Raw genomic sequence first — 21460 nt, 5'->3', positions numbered from 1 at the left:
TTATCAAAACTCCCCAGGGACTAGCATTATCTCAATCTCATTATATTGAAAAAGTATTGGATAAGTTCAATTACTTGAATTTCAATGTTGTCAAAACTCCAATTGATTTAATCTATACATTTAAAAAGAATGAAGGTCAAAGTGATTCTCAATTGGAATATGCAGAGTGTTGGAAAGTTTGATGTATATTATGAATTGCACGCGACCAGATATAGCATATGCTATTAGTAAACTGAGTCGGTACACTAGTAATCCGAATCAAATTCACTAGATGGCTATGAAACGTGTGTTGGATTATCTAAAATGGACACAACATTATGCTTTGCATTATTATAAATATCCTGTTGTGATTGAAGGATATAGTGATACAAATTGGATCACTAGGTCAAATGATGTAAAATCCACGAGTGGTTATGTATTCATACTTGGTGGAGGAGCTGTCTCTTGGAAATCTTCCAAACATACATGTATTGCTTGCTCCACAATGGAATCTGAATTCATTGCTTTGGATAAGGCTGGTGAAGAAGCAGAATGGCTTCGGAATTTCCTAGAGGATATTCCATTCTGGCCCAAACCTGTTGGACCAATTTGCATAGATTGCGATAGTCAAGCAGCAATAGGTAGGGCAGGGAACGTTATGTACAACGGAAAGTCTCGTCATATACGACGGAGACATAACACCGTAATACAACTATGGAATTATCACAATTGACTATGTAAAGTCAAGCGATAATGTGTCAGATCCACTAACGAAATGCCCAGTGAGAGAGATAGTTGAAAGATAATCTAAGGGAATGAGTTTACGGCTTAGGACAAGTCAGCATGACGGTAACTCTATCTAGCAGACTGGAGATCCCAAGAACTAGTTTCAAGGAGAAAAAACAAAGTTGTGGCTGAAGGTTCAACATTGTCAATTAACTCAATCTATTCTCATGATGAAGACAATGTTCAGAAAAAGGTTAAGACTTTAAGGCTTGTTAATGAGGTAATAAAGCTTATAGTTTTTAATGATTAGATAAGTTTGGTAGATTTGACCAAATAGTGTATCTACGAGATGACACGGTTAGAAATCACCTATGTGAGTGTGAAGTGAAAGCCGCTTCAAAGAGAATTTTATGTCAAAAGCCTATTCTTTATACACTCATGAAACCAGGAGGTGTTCATTGCTGAAATGAACACAATTGTACGAATCATAAACAATAAAGGGTTAATTGTGTTACATATGGTTGTCTAGGTATTCACCAAAGCTCGACGGTTCAAAGATATCACATCTACGGATTGACCGAGTATGTCCGACATATGTTCACTACGGAAAGTCCAAGGGGAAATCTACTTATCCAGATGCAATTAATCCTTACTTGTAAAGTACACAATTGTCCGTGCATTCCTATGTTATAACTATTCCCCATCAATGTGGGGGATTGTTGGGTATGTAGCAAGAATTGATGGGAAATAGAGGAAAGGATAGGAATTTGAAAAGTTTAGAACTTGAAATGTTGGGAACTTGAAAAGTCCTCTAATGCTTTAATGAGAAACGCAATTGTCCCTCATCGGTAATGGAAATTAAAATTGGAGAGTTTAAATAAATAAACACTCCTATTAATTGTTAAAAGGGTTGGAAAGAGGAACCCCCCTCGCGCCGTCTTCTTCGTCGCTCGCTCGCTTCGGCTACAGCTACGGCTTCGGCAAATGATCGAGAGATAATTTTTTTGGAAAAATTTATTTTAATTAATTAAATGGCCAAAAACTATTTTCAATTAATTAGTTGATAACAGAAGTTAACTGAAATGTTTTCAACTTTTTAGTTAACCCGATCCGATTCGGATCCGCGCGTGTGACCCGTTATAATTTCTGTTATATTTAAAATTCCCGCCACGACTGTTCTGAAAGGTTGCAACTTTCAGGAACAGTCAATACCATTTGAAAGTTTGCAATCTTTCATTAATGGTCGTGTCAATTCTGAAAGGGTTGCAACCTTTCAGGATATATTCTTCTTGCATATAAATACCATTCAGTCTTCAAAATATTTCCTAACAAATTTTTTGATCTTCCTTCTTCTTAAAAACACATATTTCTTCGTGTACTTTCCTGTTGTGGATTGATTCGCTGAATTTAGTGGACTTGATTTTCTTCCAACATTATTAAAAAGAGTATTCCTGATTCTGATAAGTTTTTACAGATTTAATTATTTTTTTACAAATAAATTTTTGTTCATCATACTTACTGGTTCTAAAAATCTCAGTTACTTCGTCTTTCTGAATGATTTATTACAACCAGTAATTTCTGATTTTCATGACACAGATTGACAAACAACATTTTCGTCATCAATAAAAAAAAAGATATTATCTATTATGGCTTCTTCAAACTGTATTATTATTACATGAATCCTAATCTTATTGTGGAGTTCTTCTTCTGTTCTTTCTGATACAACAATCCCTAAAAAATTCTACCAATGTATTTGCAAGAATTCTTATTTCTCTGACCCTTTTTCCTCTGCTCTCTATACCCCAAATCATGCTTCTTTTAACACAATGTTGAACTCAACAACTCAAAATCTCAGGTGTTTGATGCCATCAGTACCTAAACCTGACCTGATTTTCACTCCAATAACAGAACCCCATGTCCAAGCATCTGTAATTTGCACGAAAAAGCTCAATCTTCAGCTGAGAGTTAGGAGTGGAGGCCATGACTATGAGGGGATTTCATACATTTCTGAAATGGGGTTTCCTTTTGTTATCATTGATCTTTTGAAGCTTCGAGGGATCGATGTGAATACAGATGAGAATTCAGCATGGGCGCAGGCTGGTGCTACTGTTGGTGAAATTTATTATAGGATTTCAGAGAAAAGCAAGACTCTCGGATTCCCTGCTGGACTCTGTACTATTTTGGGTATTGGTGGTCATATTACTGGTGGTGCTTATGGTTCCATGATGAGGAAATTCGGGCTTGGAGTTAATAATGTGATCGATGCTCGTATAGTCAATGCAAATGGTGCCATACTCGATAGACAATCGATGGGGGAAGACTTGTTTTGGGCTATTCGTGGAGGTGGAGGAGCTAGTTTCGGGATCATACTTTCATGGAAAATGAAGTTAGTACTGTTCCATCGATTGTCACTATTTTCACTGTCTCGAAAACACTGGAAGACGGAGCAACAAAGGTTTTATACAAGTTGCTGACAAAATCGACGATCGTCTATTCATGAGAGTAGTTATAAATGTTGTAGACAAAAAAAGAGGTAAAAGGGGAAAGAACGGTTCAAACAGCTTATAACTCATTGTTTCTTGAAAATGGTGAAACTCTTCTACGAATAATGAACGAGTCTTTCCCTGAACTGGGAATGACGCGAAAAGATGTAACAAAAATGAGTTGGATAGAGTCGATTTTATACATTGGAGGGTACGCGAACAACACGCCACCAGAAGTACTCCTACAGAGGAAATCACAATTCAAGAATTACTTCAAAGCTAAATCAGAATTCGTATAAGTGCCAATACGAGAAACAGGACTCGAAGGGCTTTGGGAAATGCTATTAGAAGAGGACTCACCATTGATGATATGGAATCCTTACGGAGGAATGATGGCGAATATATCAGAATCAGACACCCCATTCCCACATAGAAAAGGGGTAATTTTCAAGATTCAGTATTTAACTCTATGGAATCAACCTAATAAAGAATTAGCCACGAGGCACCTCGATTGGATGAGGAAACTCTACAATTACATGACTTCTTATGCATCTATGTATCCAAGAGAAGCCTATGTGAATTACAAAGATCTTGATTTAGGAATGAATCGTAATTCGAGCTTTGCACAAGCTAGTGTGTGGGGGAACAAGTATTTCAAGAACAATTTTAACAGGCTGGTGCAAATAAAAAGTATAGTGGATCCACAAAATTTCTTCAAACATGAACAAAGCATCCCAGTAAAGCGATGATTGATGTTCTAAGTTTATATGTGGCTAATAGTAATAATATCTTTTACTTAAATGCTGTTTAATGTGGTATAATGTATGGTTTAGTTAAGATCATAAGTAATTTCTCTAGTGTAATATTTGCTTATTAAGACTTCAAAGTTCAAAGTAACAATTTTGATATGAATATAGGAAATTCTAAGTCATTAGGACATATTATGATAGTGTTGTTTGGTACTCGATATAAGGTATGATGTTTCAGATTTAATCATATGATATTCAATTTTATTCAAACTAACTTAGATTATTTTATTGCGCTAATCAAATAAATTAGTTTAAAAAATTATAATTCCAAAATAATTTAACCCGCGTATCAAAATAACGCAAAAATATGCATACAAATTCTTCTAGATAGAGATTATTCATAAAGAGTGTGTTTGGTATGAAGGAAAACATTTTATGGAACATGTTTTCCAATTTTTTCATGTTTGGTTGGGACAAAATCTTGGAAAATGTTTTCCAAATCAATTCATTTTCCTCAAAATTAAGGAAATTGACTTCCCTTCAAAAATTAAGGAAAACATTTTTCAAAACTTTCCTCAAATTTCAAATTACCTTTTTTTTTTGGGAAAAACATTAATTATAAAAAAAATATTTTCAATTTTAAAATTTTATTTTTCATTCGTTCTCTGACCGCCCCACCACCAGCCCCCCCCTCCCCAACCCCAACCCCTTCCCAAAAAATTAATTTTGCTTTTCAAAATATTTTCAACTTCAAATTTTTATTTTTAAACTCCTACCATCCACCCGGCCAGCCCCCTACCAGCCCCCCCACACCTCCAAACCCCCAAAAAATTAATTTCATTCATAAATTAAACACACACAAAAAAAAATTTCTACTACTCAACCAAACATAAAAAAATAAGTCCAAAATCAGTATTTTCCAGGAAAATATTTTCCATGGAAAACACTTTCCTTCGTACCAAACACACCATTAGGGTAAAAGTGGTGAATCATAATCCCAATAAATGTAAGAGGATTTAGAACAATGGGCCTTGACTAAATAGTAAGGGGAAGTGCTAAATGGCCAGATTTAAAAATTTAAAAAAAAAAACTGATTTGCCCCCTTATATTTAGTCAAAAATATTAAAGGTAAAAGAATGAAAATATTTAAAAAATAAGATATCATTCTGACCAATATTTTTTTTTCATAGTCAATGACATTTTTTTAATTGACTTTTGATGACCAACGTACCTAAAATTCATATTAATTATTAAGTCAATAAAACATGCACAAATGTCTCTTGTATAAAGAATTTTGTAATTGACTTATAAATTCTTATCCCATGTGCCTAAGAGCCAATATCCACCTAACTTTGTGCAGAACCTTTCGAGGCAAATTGGTGTACGTGTCAAAAGCTATATATTGTTGGTGCTTAGTAACAGATCACTAAAAAAAAAAAACTTTTAGCGATAATAAATAGACACATTAATAAATGAAAAAATATTAATTGTATTAAAGTGTTAACCTAATAAGGGAATAAATGAGATATATATAAGTTATATAGGAAGAGTACTAATCCTAATAGGATTAGGATTAAGGAGTACTAATCCTAATAGGACTAGGATTAGTATACAGTAAATACTAATATTATTGTATACTATTTATTTAATACTATCTGTTATTATCCCCCTCAAGCTGAGCTAAGCGGAAGCGAACGGAAGCTTGGAACTGAGGTAATCGTGATTTTGGTAATTGTGTGGAGACGATCACGCAATTGAAAAATATGAGAGTGGGAAATTGATGCATAGCATGTTGCGAGGGCCGTCCACAGGGCTGAAGCAGTTGTGTAGGATCGGACGTGTTTCTGAATCGTGGGAGAGATGACCGCAATCAAACATGATCGGATCTGTCCATCCACGGCTTTCCAGGCAGCATGGGCCGGATTAGTTTTTTGTTATTTGTCCGTGGCGGTGATGACTGCCGGCGGCGGTTCTGTGCTTCCATCGACGTATTTGAGAAAGTAATTGGCCTCAAGGGCTGTAAGAACGATGATTTTCCATGTAGGGTAATTTATGTCTGATAATTTTTTGGGAATCAAGGCATGAAGATGCCTGAGAAGGAGTTTAACGCCTGAAGGAAGTGAATCGAGAGGATCCACCTCGGTTGTCATGGCTGCCGCCGCCCAAGAGAAGAAAGGGAACAATCGGTGCCCTAAAAAGAGAAAAAAAAAACTAGAGAAAAGAAGATCTAGGTTTTCTGGCTCTTGATACCATGAAGAAATATTGTTTGTATTAAAATGTTAACCTTATAAGGGAATACATGGGAGATATATATAGGAGATATAGGAAGGAGTACTAATCCTAATAGGACTAGGATTAAGGAGTACTAATCCTAATAGGACTAGGATTAGTACACAGTAAATACTAATATTATTTTATACTATTTATTTAATACTATCTGTTATTAATAAAGAATGTTTAAGTCTTTATCGACATTAGTTAAGTGACATTAGATTCAATGTCTCTAAAGCCTTTAGGAATATATATAAAGACTACTAATTGCCGTTAAAAATATATATTTAACGACAATTGCTAATTAATTTCCGCTAAAGCTCATTTTTGATATAGTATCGATGTAACACCTTCTAAGTATTCTCAATGCAGAACATATATTTAAAATTTCAATAAATAATATATATGAACATATAATTTTAAAGTAAATTTGATACTAAAAAATTAGCTAAAAGTTAAACTCATTGAGTTTAAATTCTAGATATATGTCAATATTATATAAGTTATTCAATTAGTGAATTGCATATTCCCATTTCAAGATAGATTTGAAAGGCTAGAGACAAGGTGGAAGTTATCTACAACTAAAATATCAACATTCAAAATAGATTTCAAAGGCTAGACGCAAGGTGGAAGTTGTAAACAACTAATTCACTACCAAAAAACACTGCATTTAGCAATGAACGTCGTTAGTCTGTCGCTTTTTTGCTCGTCGCTAACTAAAGTCAGTCGCTAAGTGATAGCAATAAAATTTGTTATTTAGCTACAAATTTTTTATTTTTTTTATCGCTAAATTTAGATTTTTTAGTTGCGTAAAATATCCACTTTCAAGATACAAATAAATATCTATGGGGCAAGGTGGAAAATGTATCCACTTTCAGTATATATAGATTTCAATGGCTAGTGGCAAGGTGAAAGTTGTATACAACTAAAATATACATTTCCAAGATATAGGTTTCACCTGCATGGGGCAAGAATGGAAGATGTATTTGTTTATATATTGGTTTTATATATTGCTAAAAATATGTCCAAGTGTTGGTGTTGGTGGACACTTTAGTGGAGGTGGCATTGGCACTATGATGAGAAAATATGACCTGGCTGCTGATAATATTATAGATGCAAATTTGGTTGATGCAAATGGTACAATTCTAAATCGAAAAACAATGGGAGAAGATGTATTTTGGGCAATTAGAGGAGGTGGAGGAGCTAGTTTTGGAGTAATATCAGCCTGGAAAGTGAGACTAGTTCGCGTTCCATCTCTCGTCACAGTTTTCACAATTCACAAGAGATTAGATCAAGAAGGTGTCGAGCTTGTACATAACTGGCAATACATAGCTAACAAACTACCCGAGGGTCTCTTCATTCGAGTACTCATTCAACAAATCGATGGAATACGTAGCCAGGGGAATGTGAAGCTATCTGAAGTCTTGTTCAATTCACTCTTCTTCGGACTTAAATTCGACCTGATTTCTCTTATGAACGCGAATTTCCCTGAATTGGGATTGAAGATGGAAGATTGCACGGAGATGAGCTGGATAAAATCTGTCCTCTATTTCACCGGTTACCAAAAAGGCGAACCACTAGAAGTCCTGTTGGATAGAAAAGCACAATATAAAAGCAACTTCAAGGTTAATTCAGATTTTGTCGTTGAGTCAATGCTTGAAAGTGTTTTCCAGGGATCTCAGAGAGGTTTTTTTGGAAAAAAAAAGTTTTCATGATAATGGAAGAAATTGAAGAATATGAAATACCGTTTCCTCATAGAAAAGGGAACATTTACAACATATAATACATAGTGAAATGGGGTTCAAATAAGGGATCTAAACAATACTTGTATGGGATTCAAAATCTTTACAAGTACATGGAGCCATATGTGTCGAATTCACCAAGAGCGGCTTATCTCAACTATAGAGATCTTGATTTGGGAATCAACCAACAAGGTAATGACTCGAGTTATCGACAAGCTATCATGACTTGGGGTACCAAGTATTTTAAAAGTAACTTTCAAAGACTGGCAAAAGCAAAACATCAAATAGATCCAAATAACTTTTTCACAAATGAACTAAGTATTCCTCCTCTTTGTTGTTAGTAACAAAATATATGACTTCAACAACTTTTATTATAATAGTTGGCATCTTATTATTGTTCATCAAACAAAATAAATCATAAATGCCATTGCAAAAACAACTTTAAGTTCAAGTAGTCATAAATGTAAATGCAACACGTTTTTAGTTATAAACACAAGTGTACCTGATCGCGTAAGAAATATAATAGTCCTAAAACAGGAGGAGCTTATAAAGAACGCACACATATTTATATTGCACCAGAAACTAATAAATCTTAAACATAAATAAGAAATACCATGTAACGACCTGTTTAGTCGTTTTGAGCAGCAGATTTTACTTCTGGAAAAACAGGCTGAGACGATAGAACCCATGACGGACCGTCATGAGCACGACGGACCGTCGAGGGGTCTCGTTTCAAAACACTTAGAAATTCTGAAATTGGGTACTGAAAATCGACTCTCTGAACTTCGTAACGGATTGGCAGGACGGACCGTCACGGGCGTGACGGACCGTCACAGACCCTTGGTGGAAATTTGGGTCTCTGAACTTTGCGACGACCTGCAGGACGGACCGTCGCAGGCACGATGGCCCGTCACAGGTTGCGCAATCCCAGTCCGAGTCGGATTTCTTTATACGTTTTAAGGGACGTTTTTGACTATTCCTGCTTTAATTATAAGATTAGTGGGTTAATGTTAATAAGTCTAATTACTTGGGGGTTAAAAGAGGTAACCTTAAGTTAATTAGTGGGGCATTATTGCCATCTTTTATCCTTAATTATATACTAATTAGGGTAAAAGAAAGAGGGTTTGAATAAAGAAAATAGAAAGAACAAGAGAAAGAGAGAGAAAGTTGAACGAGAAAGAGGAGAGACGAAGAGGACACAAAGCTTTGGGAATTTGCTTGCTTGATTTCTAATCTTCGGTGGAGGTAAGTTATGGTTTTCATGCTTTCATAGTAAACTCTTAATAGAGAATGATATGTATTGATAGTATTGTAAACCCTGCTATGTGCTTATTTGTATGCATGCATGAACGTGATTATATAATTGTGATTATATTAAGCATGATGAAGTTATTGAATCCCAAATCTTGATAAAAACCTAATCTCTTTTTAATGATGATGCCTTGGTAAGGGAGAAGGCTTGATGAACTATAGTAATGAGATTGATGATGCCTTGGTAAGACAGAAGGCTTGATGAATTGATGGAAGGAGATTTAGGGGATCGGGTGTCACGAACCGACACGTAGAATTAGGGGATCGGGTGTCACAAACCGACACGTAGAATTAGGGGATCGGGTGTCACGAACCGACACGTAGAATTAGGGGATCGGGTGTCACGAACCGACACGTAGAATTAGGGGATCGGGTGTCACGAACCGACACGTAGAATTAGGGGATCGGGTGTCACGAACCGACACGTAGAATTAGGGGATCGGGTGTCACAAACCGACACGTAGAATTAGGGGATCGGGTGTCACGAACCGACACGTAGATTTAGGGGATCGGAGTGTCACGTACCGACATAAGAGGATTAATGAATATGAGGGAGCGGAGTGTCACGTACCGACACAAGAGAAATAAAGATAATGAATCTCGAAAGATGTTAATATACTCAATCTAATGAACATAATTCCCAAATGAGTTTGGTATTGAGGCTTGAGTCCTCATGCGTGAACTTGACGGTAATTTTTAATGATATAGTACTTGTTGTTGCTACATGTTGAGTATCACGGCTGATTTTATGATATTACTTGGTATATATTGATTTCTATTTTGAGTTGGACGATGATATCTACTCAGTACCCGTGTTTTGTACTGACCCCTACTTTTATGTTCTCTTCTTGTTTATTTGTGGAGTGCAGCAAACGTGTCATCGTCTTCAACTCAATAGTAATTCAAGCCAGTCTTACTACACCGGAAATTCAGGGTGAGCTAATGCTTCTAGCTTGGACTGGATCTTCTTCTTCAAGTCTTGATGCCTTGAACTTCCGGCATGGACTAGCTTCTTATGTATTTTTAGCTTTTAGAATACTCTTAGTTTAGTCGTTTGATCGTTGATGTTCTTGTGATGATGACTTCCAGATTTTGGGGAATAATAGATGTTGAATTTTAGAAGTTAATGAATTGGTCTTTATTTAATGAGTTTAAGTCTTCCGCATTACTTTCTGTTGATATTATATTGAAATGTTAAGGTTAGATTGGTTGGTTCGCTCACATAGGAGGGTAAGTGTGGGTGCCAGTTGCAACCCGGTTTGGGTCGTGACAAACTTGGTATCAGAGCATTAGGTTCGTTGGTCTCATCACACAAGAACGAGTCTAGTAGAGTCTTAAGGAATGGTAGGGGGACGCCTTTACTTTTCTTTGAGAGGCTATAAGACTTTAGGAAAATTCCACTCTTTCTTTCTTTCTTTCGTGCTACTACTTGAATCCAATTGGTATCTAGGTGATACAAATTGGTATCTGACCATTTTCACTCTCTTTCGTAGATGGTTAGAACTAGAGCAACGACTACGCCAAGACCAACACCAGCACCGGCGGGACAGGGTGCGTCTGAGCAAGCCACTGGGGCTGTTGCTCGAGGAAGAGCAGCGGCAAGAGGCCGTGGTAGAGGTCGTGGGAGGACGTCCTCTAGGGGAAGAGGACGAGCACCTAGCCCATCTGATACTAGGGCAGTGACTCCTCCACCGACTGAGGAAGTAATAAGAGAAGGGGAGGATGGGGAAACTGAACAAGTGCAGAATGAGGGATTGCCACCCCAACCTACCCCAGAGATGATCAATCAGGTTCTCGCCTATCTCAGTGGGTTGTCTGATCAAGGTCAGGCACCTCCAGTGTTTTCTGCGCCAACACCTCCAGTTTTAGAAGTACAACATGCAGCCACTATGGCTCCCCGTATGGATGCCTCATTGGACATAGGCACATTTCCACGTCTGACTACTGGGCCTATAATGACAAATGATCAGCATGAACTTTTCAGTAAGTTCTTGAAATTGAGATGGGTATAGTAGAACGGTTTGGTGTGGAGTTTGTAACTTATCAGTTTGGTGTGGAGTTTGTGATTTATCAGTTTCATGGGAACGCCAAAATGTGGTGGCGGTCACATATTGAGTGTCAACCAACAGAGGCACCACCTATGACTTGGGCCTCATTCTCTAGCTTGTTTATGGAGAAGTATATCCCCCCGAACTTTGAGGGATAGGAAAAGGGATGAGTTCTTGAGCCTAGAGCAAGGTAGGATGTCGGTCAATGCATATGAGGCTAAGTTTCGTGCATTATCCCGGTATGCCACCCAACTATGTTTCAGTCCACAAGAGCGGATTCGCCGTTTTGTGAAGGGGTTGAGGTCAGAGTTGCGGATTTCAGCCTTACAGGTAGCGGCTACGACAAAATCCTTCCAAGAGGTGGTAGACTTCGTGATAGAGGTGGAAGGAGTGAAGCCAGATGACTTCACCACGACATCGACATAAAAAAGGTTTCGAAAGGGAGGCGAGTTTAATGGTTCTTACTCTAGAGGACAAGGTTCCGGAGGTTACTCAGTTCGACCCATTCAGTCTTCACTACAGACTGTAGTTGGGGGTCCACCTCAGACCGGTCAACACTTCTATGAGAGACCTACGCTTGACTCCAGAGAGTGTTATGGATGTGGGGAGACTGGACATATTCGGAGGAATTATCCAAAACAGAGTTATAGACCCCCAATGGCTAATGGTAGAGGTGGTCATGGTAGAGGCCATCATTCTGGAGGACATGGTGGTCGAGGTAATGGTGGTCACCAAAACGGCCGAGGTGATGGGCAAACTGGAGCCACTACATCACAACATGGTAGGGGCAACAGACAGACGAACGATAGGGCCCATTGTTACGCTTTCCCTGGGCGGTCTGAAGCAGAGGCATCTGATGCTGTCATCACAGGTAATCTTCTGGTTTGTGATTGCATGGCTTCTGTATTGTTTGATCCTGGATCCACATTTTCTTATGTATCTACCTCATTTGCTAATGGTCTAAATTTACATTGTGAATTACTTGATATGCCTATTCGTGTTTCTACTCCGGTGGGTGAGTCCGTGGTAGTTGAAAAGGTGTATAGGTCTTGTTTGGTGAACTTTGTGGGGAGCAACACTTATGTAGATTTGGTTATCTTAGAAATGGATGATTTTGATGTAATTTTGGGTATGACTTGGCTTTCTCCGCAATTTGCAATTTTGGACTGTACTGCTAAAACGGTGACGTTAGCCAAGCCTGGGACAGATCCGTTAGTCTGGGAGGGTGACTACACTTCCAATCCGGTGCGTATCATCTCCTTTCTTCGTGCTAAGAAAATGGTTAGTAAAGGGTGTTTAGCTTTCTTGGCACATCTCAAGGATGACACTACCTAAGTACCCTCGATTGAGTCGGTTTCGGTGGTCCGAGAGTTTCTGGATGTGTTCCCTGCAGATCTTCTTGGTATGCCACCAGATAGGGATATTGATTATTGTATTGACCTTGAACCGGGTACTCGCCCCATTTCGATACCCCCTTATAGAATGGCTCCCGCGGAGTTAAGAGAGTTAAAAGCCCAACTTCAAGAGTTGTTAAACAAAGGCTTTATTAGACCAAGAGCATCTCCTTGGGATGCTCCGGTTTTGTTTGTAAAGAAGAAGGATGGGAGTTTTCGAATGTATATAGACTACATACAACTAAACAAGGTAACCATAAAGAACAAGTACCCTCTTCCCCGCATTGATGACTTGTTCGATCAGTTACAAGGTGCTTGTGTCTTCTCTAAGATTGACTTGAGATCCGGTTATCATCTATTGAAAATACGGGCAACAGATGTGCCAAAGACTGCTTTTCGAACGAGGTATGGGCATTACGAATTTGTAGTGATGTCTTTTGGTCTTACGAACGCCCCTGCTGCGTTCATGAGCTTGATGAACGGGATTTTTAAGCCATATTTGGACCTCTTCGTGATCGTATTTATTGATGATATATTGGTATACTCAAAGAGCAAGAAGGAACATGAAGAGCATTTGAGAATGGTATTGGAAATGTTGAGGGAGAAAAAGCTTTATGCCAAGTTCTCTAAGTGTGAGTTTTGGCTAGATGCAGTGTCCTTCTTAGGGCACGTGGTTTCTAAGGATGGAGTGATGGTGGATCCTTCTAAGATAGAGACAGTGAAGAATTGGGTAAGACCTACTAATGTGTCAGAAATAAGGAGCTTTGTTGGGTTAGCTAGCTACTACCGTCGATTTGTCAAGGGATTCTCTTCTATTGCTTCCCAATTGACGAACTTGACTAAGCAGAATGTTCCATTTGTATGGTCGGACGGGTGTGAGGAAAGCTTTCAGAAGCTCAAGACTTTGTTGACTACCGCACCTATCCTTACCTTGCCAGTAGAGGGTAAGAACTTCATTGTTTATTGTGATGCATCCTATTCTGGTTTGGGTGCAGTACTAATGCAAGAGAAGAGTGTGATTGCTTATGCTTCAAGGCAATTAAAGGTGCATGAACGTAACTATCCAACTCATGATTTGGAATTGGCTGTGGTAGTGTTTGCATTAAAGCAATGGAGACACTATTTATATGGGGTTAAGTGTGAGGTCTACACGGATCATCGTAGCCTTCAGTATGTCTTTACTCAGAAGGATTTGAACTTGAGGCAACGGAGATGGATGGAACTACTGAAGGACTACGACATCACTATTTTGTATCATCCGGGGAAGGCGAATGTTGTAGCGGATGCTTTAAGTAGAAAGGTGGGAAGCATGGGAAGTCTAGTTCACTTGCAAGCTTCTAGACGCCCATTGGCTAGAGAGGTTCAGATTCTAGCTAATGACTTGATGAGATTAGAAGTAAATGAGAAGGGAGGATTGTTGGCTAGTGTGGAGTCAAGATCTTCTTTTCTTGACAAAATTAAGGGAAAACAGTTTGATGATGAGAAACTAAGGCGAATGATAAAGTATTGCGAGGGGAGGCTAAGGAAGCACAAATCGATGAGGAAGGTATTTTGAGAATCAAGGGAAGGGTATGTGTACCCCGCGTCGATGATTTGATCAACACTATTCTGACAGAGGCTCATAGTTCACGATATTCTATACATCCGGGTGCAACCAAGATGTATCGTGACCTAAAACAACACTTTTGGTGGAGTAGAATGAAGCGTGATATTGTTGACTTTATTGCCAAGTGTCCAAACTGTCAACAAGTAAAGTATGAACACCAAAGGCCCGGAGGAACACTTCAGAGAATGCCCATTCCGGAATGGAAGTGGGAAAGAATTGCAATGGACTTTGTGGTTGGTCTTCCAAGGACAATGGGTAAGTATGACTCTATTTGGGTGATTGTTGATAGGTTAACTAAGTCTGCTCATTTTATTCCGGTTAAGGTGACTTACAATGCAGAGAAGTTAGCCAAGATCTATATCTCAGAAATCGTTCGATTGCATGGGGTTCCACTATCCATCATATCAGATAGAGGTACGCAGTTTACTTCTAAGTTTTGGAAAACATTGCATGCGGAATCGGGAACTAGGTTGGACCTTAGTACTGCGTTCCATCCTCAGATCGACGGTCAGTGTGAGCGAACGATTCAAGTGTTGGAGGATATGCTTCGTGCATGTGTGATAGAGTTTGGTGGCCATTGGGATAGCTTCCTACCCTTAGCGGAGTTTTCATACAATAATAGTTATCACTCAAGTATTGATATGGCCCCATTTGAAGCATTGTATGGGAGAAGATGTAGGTCTCCCATTGGTTGGTTTGATGCATTCGAGGTTAGACCTTGGGGTACGGATCTCTTGAGGGATTCGATAGAGAAAGTGAAGTCTATTCAAGAAAAGCTTCTAGCGGCGCAAAGTAGACAAAAAGAATATGCAGATCGAAAGGTTAGAGACTTAGAGTTCATGGAAGGTGAACAAGTCTTGTTGAAGGTTTCGCCAATGAAAGGGGTGATGTGATTTGGTAAGCGAGGTAAACTTAGCCCAAGGTATATTGGTCCATTTGAAGTACTTAAGCGAGTAGGGGAGGTGGCTTATGAGTTAGCCTTGCCTCCAGGGCTGTCCGGAGTGCATCCGGTATTCCATGTGTCTATGTTGAAAAGATATCATGGGGATGGAAATTACATCATCCGTTGGGATTCCGTTTTGCTTGATGAGAATTTGTCTTATGAGGAGGAGCCTGTTGCTATTTTAGATAGAGAAATTCGCAAGTTGAGATCAAGGGAGATTGCATCCATCAAAGTTCAATGGAAGAATCGACCAGTCGAAGAAGCCACTTAGGAGAAAGAGGCTGATATGCGAGAAAGATACCCACACCTGTTTACAGATTCAGGTACTCTTTTTCGCCCTTGTTTTTCTTCTTACGATCGTTCGGGGACGAACGATGGGTAAATTGGTATCTAATGTAACGACCTATTTAGTCGTTTTGAGTAGCAGATTTTATTTCTGGAAAAACAGGCAGAGACGACGGAACCCACGACGGACCGTCATGAGCACGACGGACCGTCGAGGGGTCTCGTTTCAAAACACTTAGAAATTCTGAAATTGGATACTGAAAATCGACTCTCTGAACTTCGTAACGGAATGGCAGGACGGACCGTCACGGGCGTGACAGACCGTCACGGGCAGGACGGACCGTCACGGGCGTGACGGACCGTCACAGACCGTCACGGGCGTGACGGACCGTCACAGACCCTTGGTGGAAATTTGGGTCTCTGAACTTTGCGACGACCTGCAGGACGGACCGTCGCAGGCACGACGGCCCGTCACAGGTTGCACAATCCCAGTCCGGGTCGGATTTCTTTATACATTTTAATGGACGTTTTTGACTATTCCTGCTTTAATTATAAGATTAGTGGGTTAATGTTAATAAGTCTAATTACTTGGGGGTTAAAAGAGGTAACCTTAAGTTAATTAGTGGGGCATTATTGCCATCTTTTATCCTTAATTATATACTAATTAGGGTAAAAGAAAGAGGGTTTGAATAAAGAAAATAGAAAGAACAAGAGAAAGAGAGAGAAAGTTGAACGAGAAAGAGGAGAGACGAAGAGGACACAAAGCTTTGGGAATTTGCTTGCTTGATTTCTAATCTTCGGTGGAGGTAGGTTATGGTTTTCATGCTTTCATAGTAAACTCTTAATAGAGAATGATATGTATTGATAGTATTGTAAACCCTGCTATGTGCTTAATTGTATGCATGCATGAACGTGATTATATAATTGTGATTATTCTAAGCATGATGAAGTTATTGAATCCCAAATCTTGATAAAAACCTAATCTCTTTTTAATGATGATGCCTTGGTAAGGGAGAAGGCTTGATGAACTAAAGTAATGAGATTGATGATGCCTTGGTAAGACAGAAGGCTTGATGAATTGATGGAAGGAGATTTAGGGGATCGGGTGTCACGAACCGACACGTAGAATTAGGGGATCGGGTGTCACGAACCGACAAGTAGAATTAGGGGATCGGGTGTCACGAACCGACACGTAGAATTAGGGGATCGGGTGCCACGAACCGACAAGTAGAATTAGGGGATCGGGTGTCACGAACCGACACGTTGAATTAGGGGATCGGGTGTCACGAACCGACACGTAGAATTAGGGGATCGGGTGTCACGAACCGACACGTAGATTTAGGGGATCGGAGTGTCACGTACCGACACAAAAGGATTAATGAATATGAGGGAGCGGAGTGTCACGTACCGACACAAGAGAAATAAAGATAATGAATCTCGAAAGATGTTAATATACTCAATCTAATGAACATAATTCCCAAATGAGTATGGTATTGAGGCATGAGTCCTCATGCGTGAACTTGACGGTAATTGTTAATGATATAGTACTTGTTGTTGCTACATGTTGAGTATCATGGCTGATTTTATGATATTACTTGGTATATATTAATTTCTATTTTGAGTTGGCCGATGATATCTACTCAGTACCCGTGTTTTGTACTGACCCCTACTTTTATGTTCTCTTCTTGTTTATTTGTGGAGTGCAGCAAACGTTCCATCGTCTTCAACTCAATAGTAATTCAAGCCAGTCTTACTACACCGAAAATTCAGGGTGAGCTAATGCTTCTAGCTTGGACTGGATCTTCTTCTTCAAGTCTTGATGCCTTGAACTTCCGGCATGGACTAGCTTCTTATGTATTTTTAGCTTTTAGAATACTCTTAGTTTAGTCGTTTGATCGTAGATGTTCTTGTGATGATGACTTCCAGATTTTGGGGAATAATAGATGTTGAATTTTAGAAGTTAATGAATTGGTCTTTATTTAATGAGTTTAAATCTTCCGCATTACTTTCTGTTGATATTATATTGAAATGTTAAGGTTAGATTGGTTGGTTCGCTCACATAGGAGGGTAAGTGTGTGTGCCAGTCACAACCCGGTTTGGGTCGTGACATACCATAAATAACAAAATCCTAATAAGGAATTCTAAACTACTAAGGAATCATGATTTTGGTTTATTTCCTAAAACTTTCCTAATTTTTCACCAAACATGTTTATTATAACGTAATAACACAAACTTATGGATATTTAATATTTTTTAAAACTTATGTGTATAAATCATATATATTTTTAAACACTCAAATATTCTTTCCAAAAATTATAACTAAATACATGGTGAAATTTCAACCAAAATTTTTTAACAAACATATTTAAAAATAATATATAGTCAAACGCTAACTAAGACGCACGTAGAAAAGTGATTAAAAAAACTGGAAAATTATTCTACAGACAAAAAAATATTAACTAATTTATGCTTATACAATTATACCAATGACCTTTCAAATAAACATGAACAAATGTATGTCCAGATGTAACGTTATTTTTTACTCCAATCTTCATTTAATATAACTATCAAACAAATAAAAACATGTTTTATCAAATAATAGCATATACTCACAAATGACGTGATCTCCCAATAACTATAATTATTTATTCAGGGTTGGGAATAGAATGGACTGCAATTTTGTCGAAAAAATAATACTAATATATTCAATTTATTGAAAAGAAAAAAGAAGAAAATAAATATCGAAGTCCATGCATTAGTAACATCGTGACATTTTTCTTTTTTCCAGTTCCAAATTGACTTCTTTCTTTATGTATTAATGAAATTCCATGTCATTTTTATTACAATCTGAAATTTTTAACTATAATATTCTTCAATCTCAGTCGATCTTCCAATTTCCTTAAGCACCGTTCTATTTTATCTAGCAAATCATATATCATAACATTCAAGTAAGATAAAATACGATATAAGCTCTCAGTGTACTCTTTTTCATACACTGCTTCACTTCTAAAATAGTCGAAAGATTGTTACATCAATGCCCTCACCAAGAACATGGACTAGGTAAAATCACGCAACTTGTTCATCATGATAACCCCACAAAATCATTTGATCTCATATATACTCAATTTTAACTTACCGATAAATCAGTAACTACAAACTCACGAACAATCATAAAAGCATCATTCAATGCTAACAATTCATACGCAACATTCTCATTGCGCCTTGCAACCCCAGTGACCTTTAGTATTTCCCTTGTACTACTCCGACAAAAGTTAAAAGGGATTCTCAAGTGCAACAGCTCTTATCAAATAACTTACAGAACACTAATAACAATCTAGCACATTCATTGTATCTCTTCATATGCGAATGAATTGATGAGTAATGATTTGCATATGAAAAGATACAATGACTTTGCTTGATTGTTATTAGTGTTAGAAGAGTTGCTGCGCTTGAGGATACCTTGTATAACTTTTGTTGGAGTAGTATAAGGGAAATAGTAGAGGTCATTGGGGTTGCAAGGTGCAAGAAGAATATTGCTAATGAATTGTTAGCATTGAATGATGTTTTTTTGTTTGTTCGTGAGATTGTAGTTGCTGATTTATCCAGTAAGTTAGAATTGAGTATGTGATCAAATGAGTTTACGGGGATTATCACTGATGAGCATTTTGCGTGATTTTACCTAGTACACGTGTTTGGTGAGGGAACTGATGCGACAACCTTTCGAATTTCCAAAGCGATGAAGTAGTGTATGACAGAGAGTATATTGAGAGCTTGCATCGTATTTTATGTGACTTGCATGTCATGACTAGAAAATCATATATCATGACATGCAAGTTAGATAAAATACCATGCAAGCTCTTCATGTACTCTCATTCATACACTGCTTTGTTGTAGATATTGTTAATGAAAAATAATATGGATATTGTTAAAAAAAATGATGTGGATATTGTTAAAATCTAATAAAACCTCGTTATTTTCATGTAGATTAGTTATTGATTATTTTCATTCAATTTTTTAAACAGAAATAAAAAACTAATGTACAAGGAAAAACAACTCCTAAGTCGGTCAGAACAAACATTGACATTCTATAAATGCATAGAGTCATATTTGTGAACTCTTCAAGCAACATTAATAGAACAAACTTTGGCATTCTATTAATGCTTAGAGTCATATTTGTGAACTCATTCATAGAATGCCGCCGCCGAGCTAGGAACTATAGTAGATTAGCCGTTGATGATCTTCATATATATTAGTCATCCACTTGATTCAATTCTGAATGACTTCTACCGAATAGGTAGAATGAGTTTGAATTTCATTAAAACATAAGCAAGAATAACTATTTACATGAATTGAAAGAGATAATTGTCGAAATGATTATTAATGTATGTATTCGGACTTATTCTTTTTTTTCTCAATAAATTAAGAATATTATGATTGAACAAACAAATTCCTACTAGTCTAGTACTACTTTTCAGAAAGCCAATCCAAAAGACCTCTAAAATAGAAAGAATTTATTACAACTTTCTATTATAAGCAATCCTATTTAATTATAAAATTGTTGAATCAAGTAAAAATATTTATCAGGTTTTTTTTAGTTCTTCATATATGATCAATATTTTCTTTAATTTCCTTTTGTATTTGTATACTTGTATCTTTCTTGTTTACATTTTGGTTTGAAATTATTTTATTCGGGAAAAGAAGTTCACGATCTGTGGGCCTTAAACCTTGTCCACGCGGTAGCTTGCTTCTACAGGTACTCTAAATAGTAATTGTAAATTATTTTACTTGCTTCAAGTACATTTCATTGGTCTAGAATAAGAACTAGTAGTCAACATCACCTTTCATAACCTAAACCTTGCTAAATTTTTAATATTCTCTTCGTGTTTATTACATTATGTGAACGAGTAGTAACATGGAACAATGTTAAGTACTAAAGTTCAATCTCTAACAATTATGACAGCAAAATTTTTTGATATTATGTTTATAGTCACTCATTATACATTATGACAAAAAATTTATCCCATGAATTGAATAATCGATACTATTATCAAATTGCTGCAATTAAGGGAGTTATTTCATAGTAATGTTCTTTTCTAAAAATGATAAATACTTCAAAGGTACAAAAATTATGAAATAAAAGTACTTTGCCACTAAAAAAATGATTCAGAAACCAAAAGTGTTAATTAAAATGATCTCATAATTATAGATCTATTAATGAAAGTTTGTAACCGTAGACATTTAAAGGGGGTGAACAAGGACCCGACCTTTATGAGGTATGTTTTGGGAATAACAACTTCTTTAAAAAGTATAGTGCATTCAAAATTTGAAATTCCAAACCAATGAAAAGATTGTTTTACCAAAGGAAAATGATATAGATTAATGGTGAAAAGTAATAAAGAAGGGAGATGAGGTTACCTTTTTAGACCGAAAGACATATAAATATAGAAGCTTTTGAGACCATCAGTAGTCAAGATCGCATGGACAAAGTTTGAATCATATGATTATTATGAGTTTTTCCTTTTATATTCAAAGCTGTAGCAGAGGAGATGACCTTTTGTTGCTTTATCAAAACCACCTAACCATTTCATCCACTGAAGCAAATATCTGTAAAAGAAGAAAAAGAGGTCAGAACAAATAAGAAAAAGGGAAAAGTACGATGCAAGCTCTCCGTGTACTCTCATTCATACACTGCTTTGTTGTAGATATTGTTAATGAAAAATGATATGAAAATTGTTTAAAAAATGATGTGGATATTGTTAAAATTTAATAAAACCTCGTTATTTTCATGTAGATTAGTTATTGATGATTTTTATTCGATTTTTTAAATCAGAAATCAAAAACTAATGTACATGGAAAAACTACTCCTAAGTCGGTCAGAACAAATATTGACATTCTATAAATGCATAGAGTCATATTTGTGAAC

At 37.2% G+C, this 21460-nt stretch overlaps 1 protein-coding gene and 1 pseudogene across 1 annotated transcript; both read left to right on the top strand.

Annotated features, from left to right (window-relative positions):
• The first annotated feature begins 2460 nt into the window (after positions 1 to 2460).
• On the top strand, positions 2461 to 3989 carry LOC101252636 (monolignol oxidoreductase AtBBE-like 15; annotated as a pseudogene).
• Positions 3990 to 7060: 3071 nt separating this feature from the next.
• On the top strand, positions 7061 to 8328 carry LOC101252932 (berberine bridge enzyme-like 22). Its single transcript, XM_069290361.1, has one exon. The coding sequence runs from the start codon at positions 7171 to 7173 to the stop codon at positions 7921 to 7923; it is 753 nt and encodes a 250-aa protein (XP_069146462.1). The 5' UTR covers positions 7061 to 7170; the 3' UTR covers positions 7924 to 8328.
• The last annotated feature ends 13132 nt before the right edge of the window (positions 8329 to 21460 follow it).

The sequence above is a fragment of the Solanum lycopersicum genome, chromosome 10 (assembly GCF_036512215.1).
Source record: "Solanum lycopersicum chromosome 10, SLM_r2.1".
In the NCBI taxonomy this organism is placed as follows: domain Eukaryota; kingdom Viridiplantae; phylum Streptophyta; class Magnoliopsida; order Solanales; family Solanaceae; genus Solanum; species Solanum lycopersicum.
Note: the sequence above shows the minus strand (reverse complement) of the source record. Positions and strands in the feature narration are given on the sequence as shown.

Bases quoted from the DNA above. Each gene is read 5' to 3' on its own strand.
- LOC101252932 (XM_069290361.1), top strand. From the start codon at position 7,171: ATGGGGCAAGAATGGAAGATGTATTTGTTTATATATTGGTTTTATATA.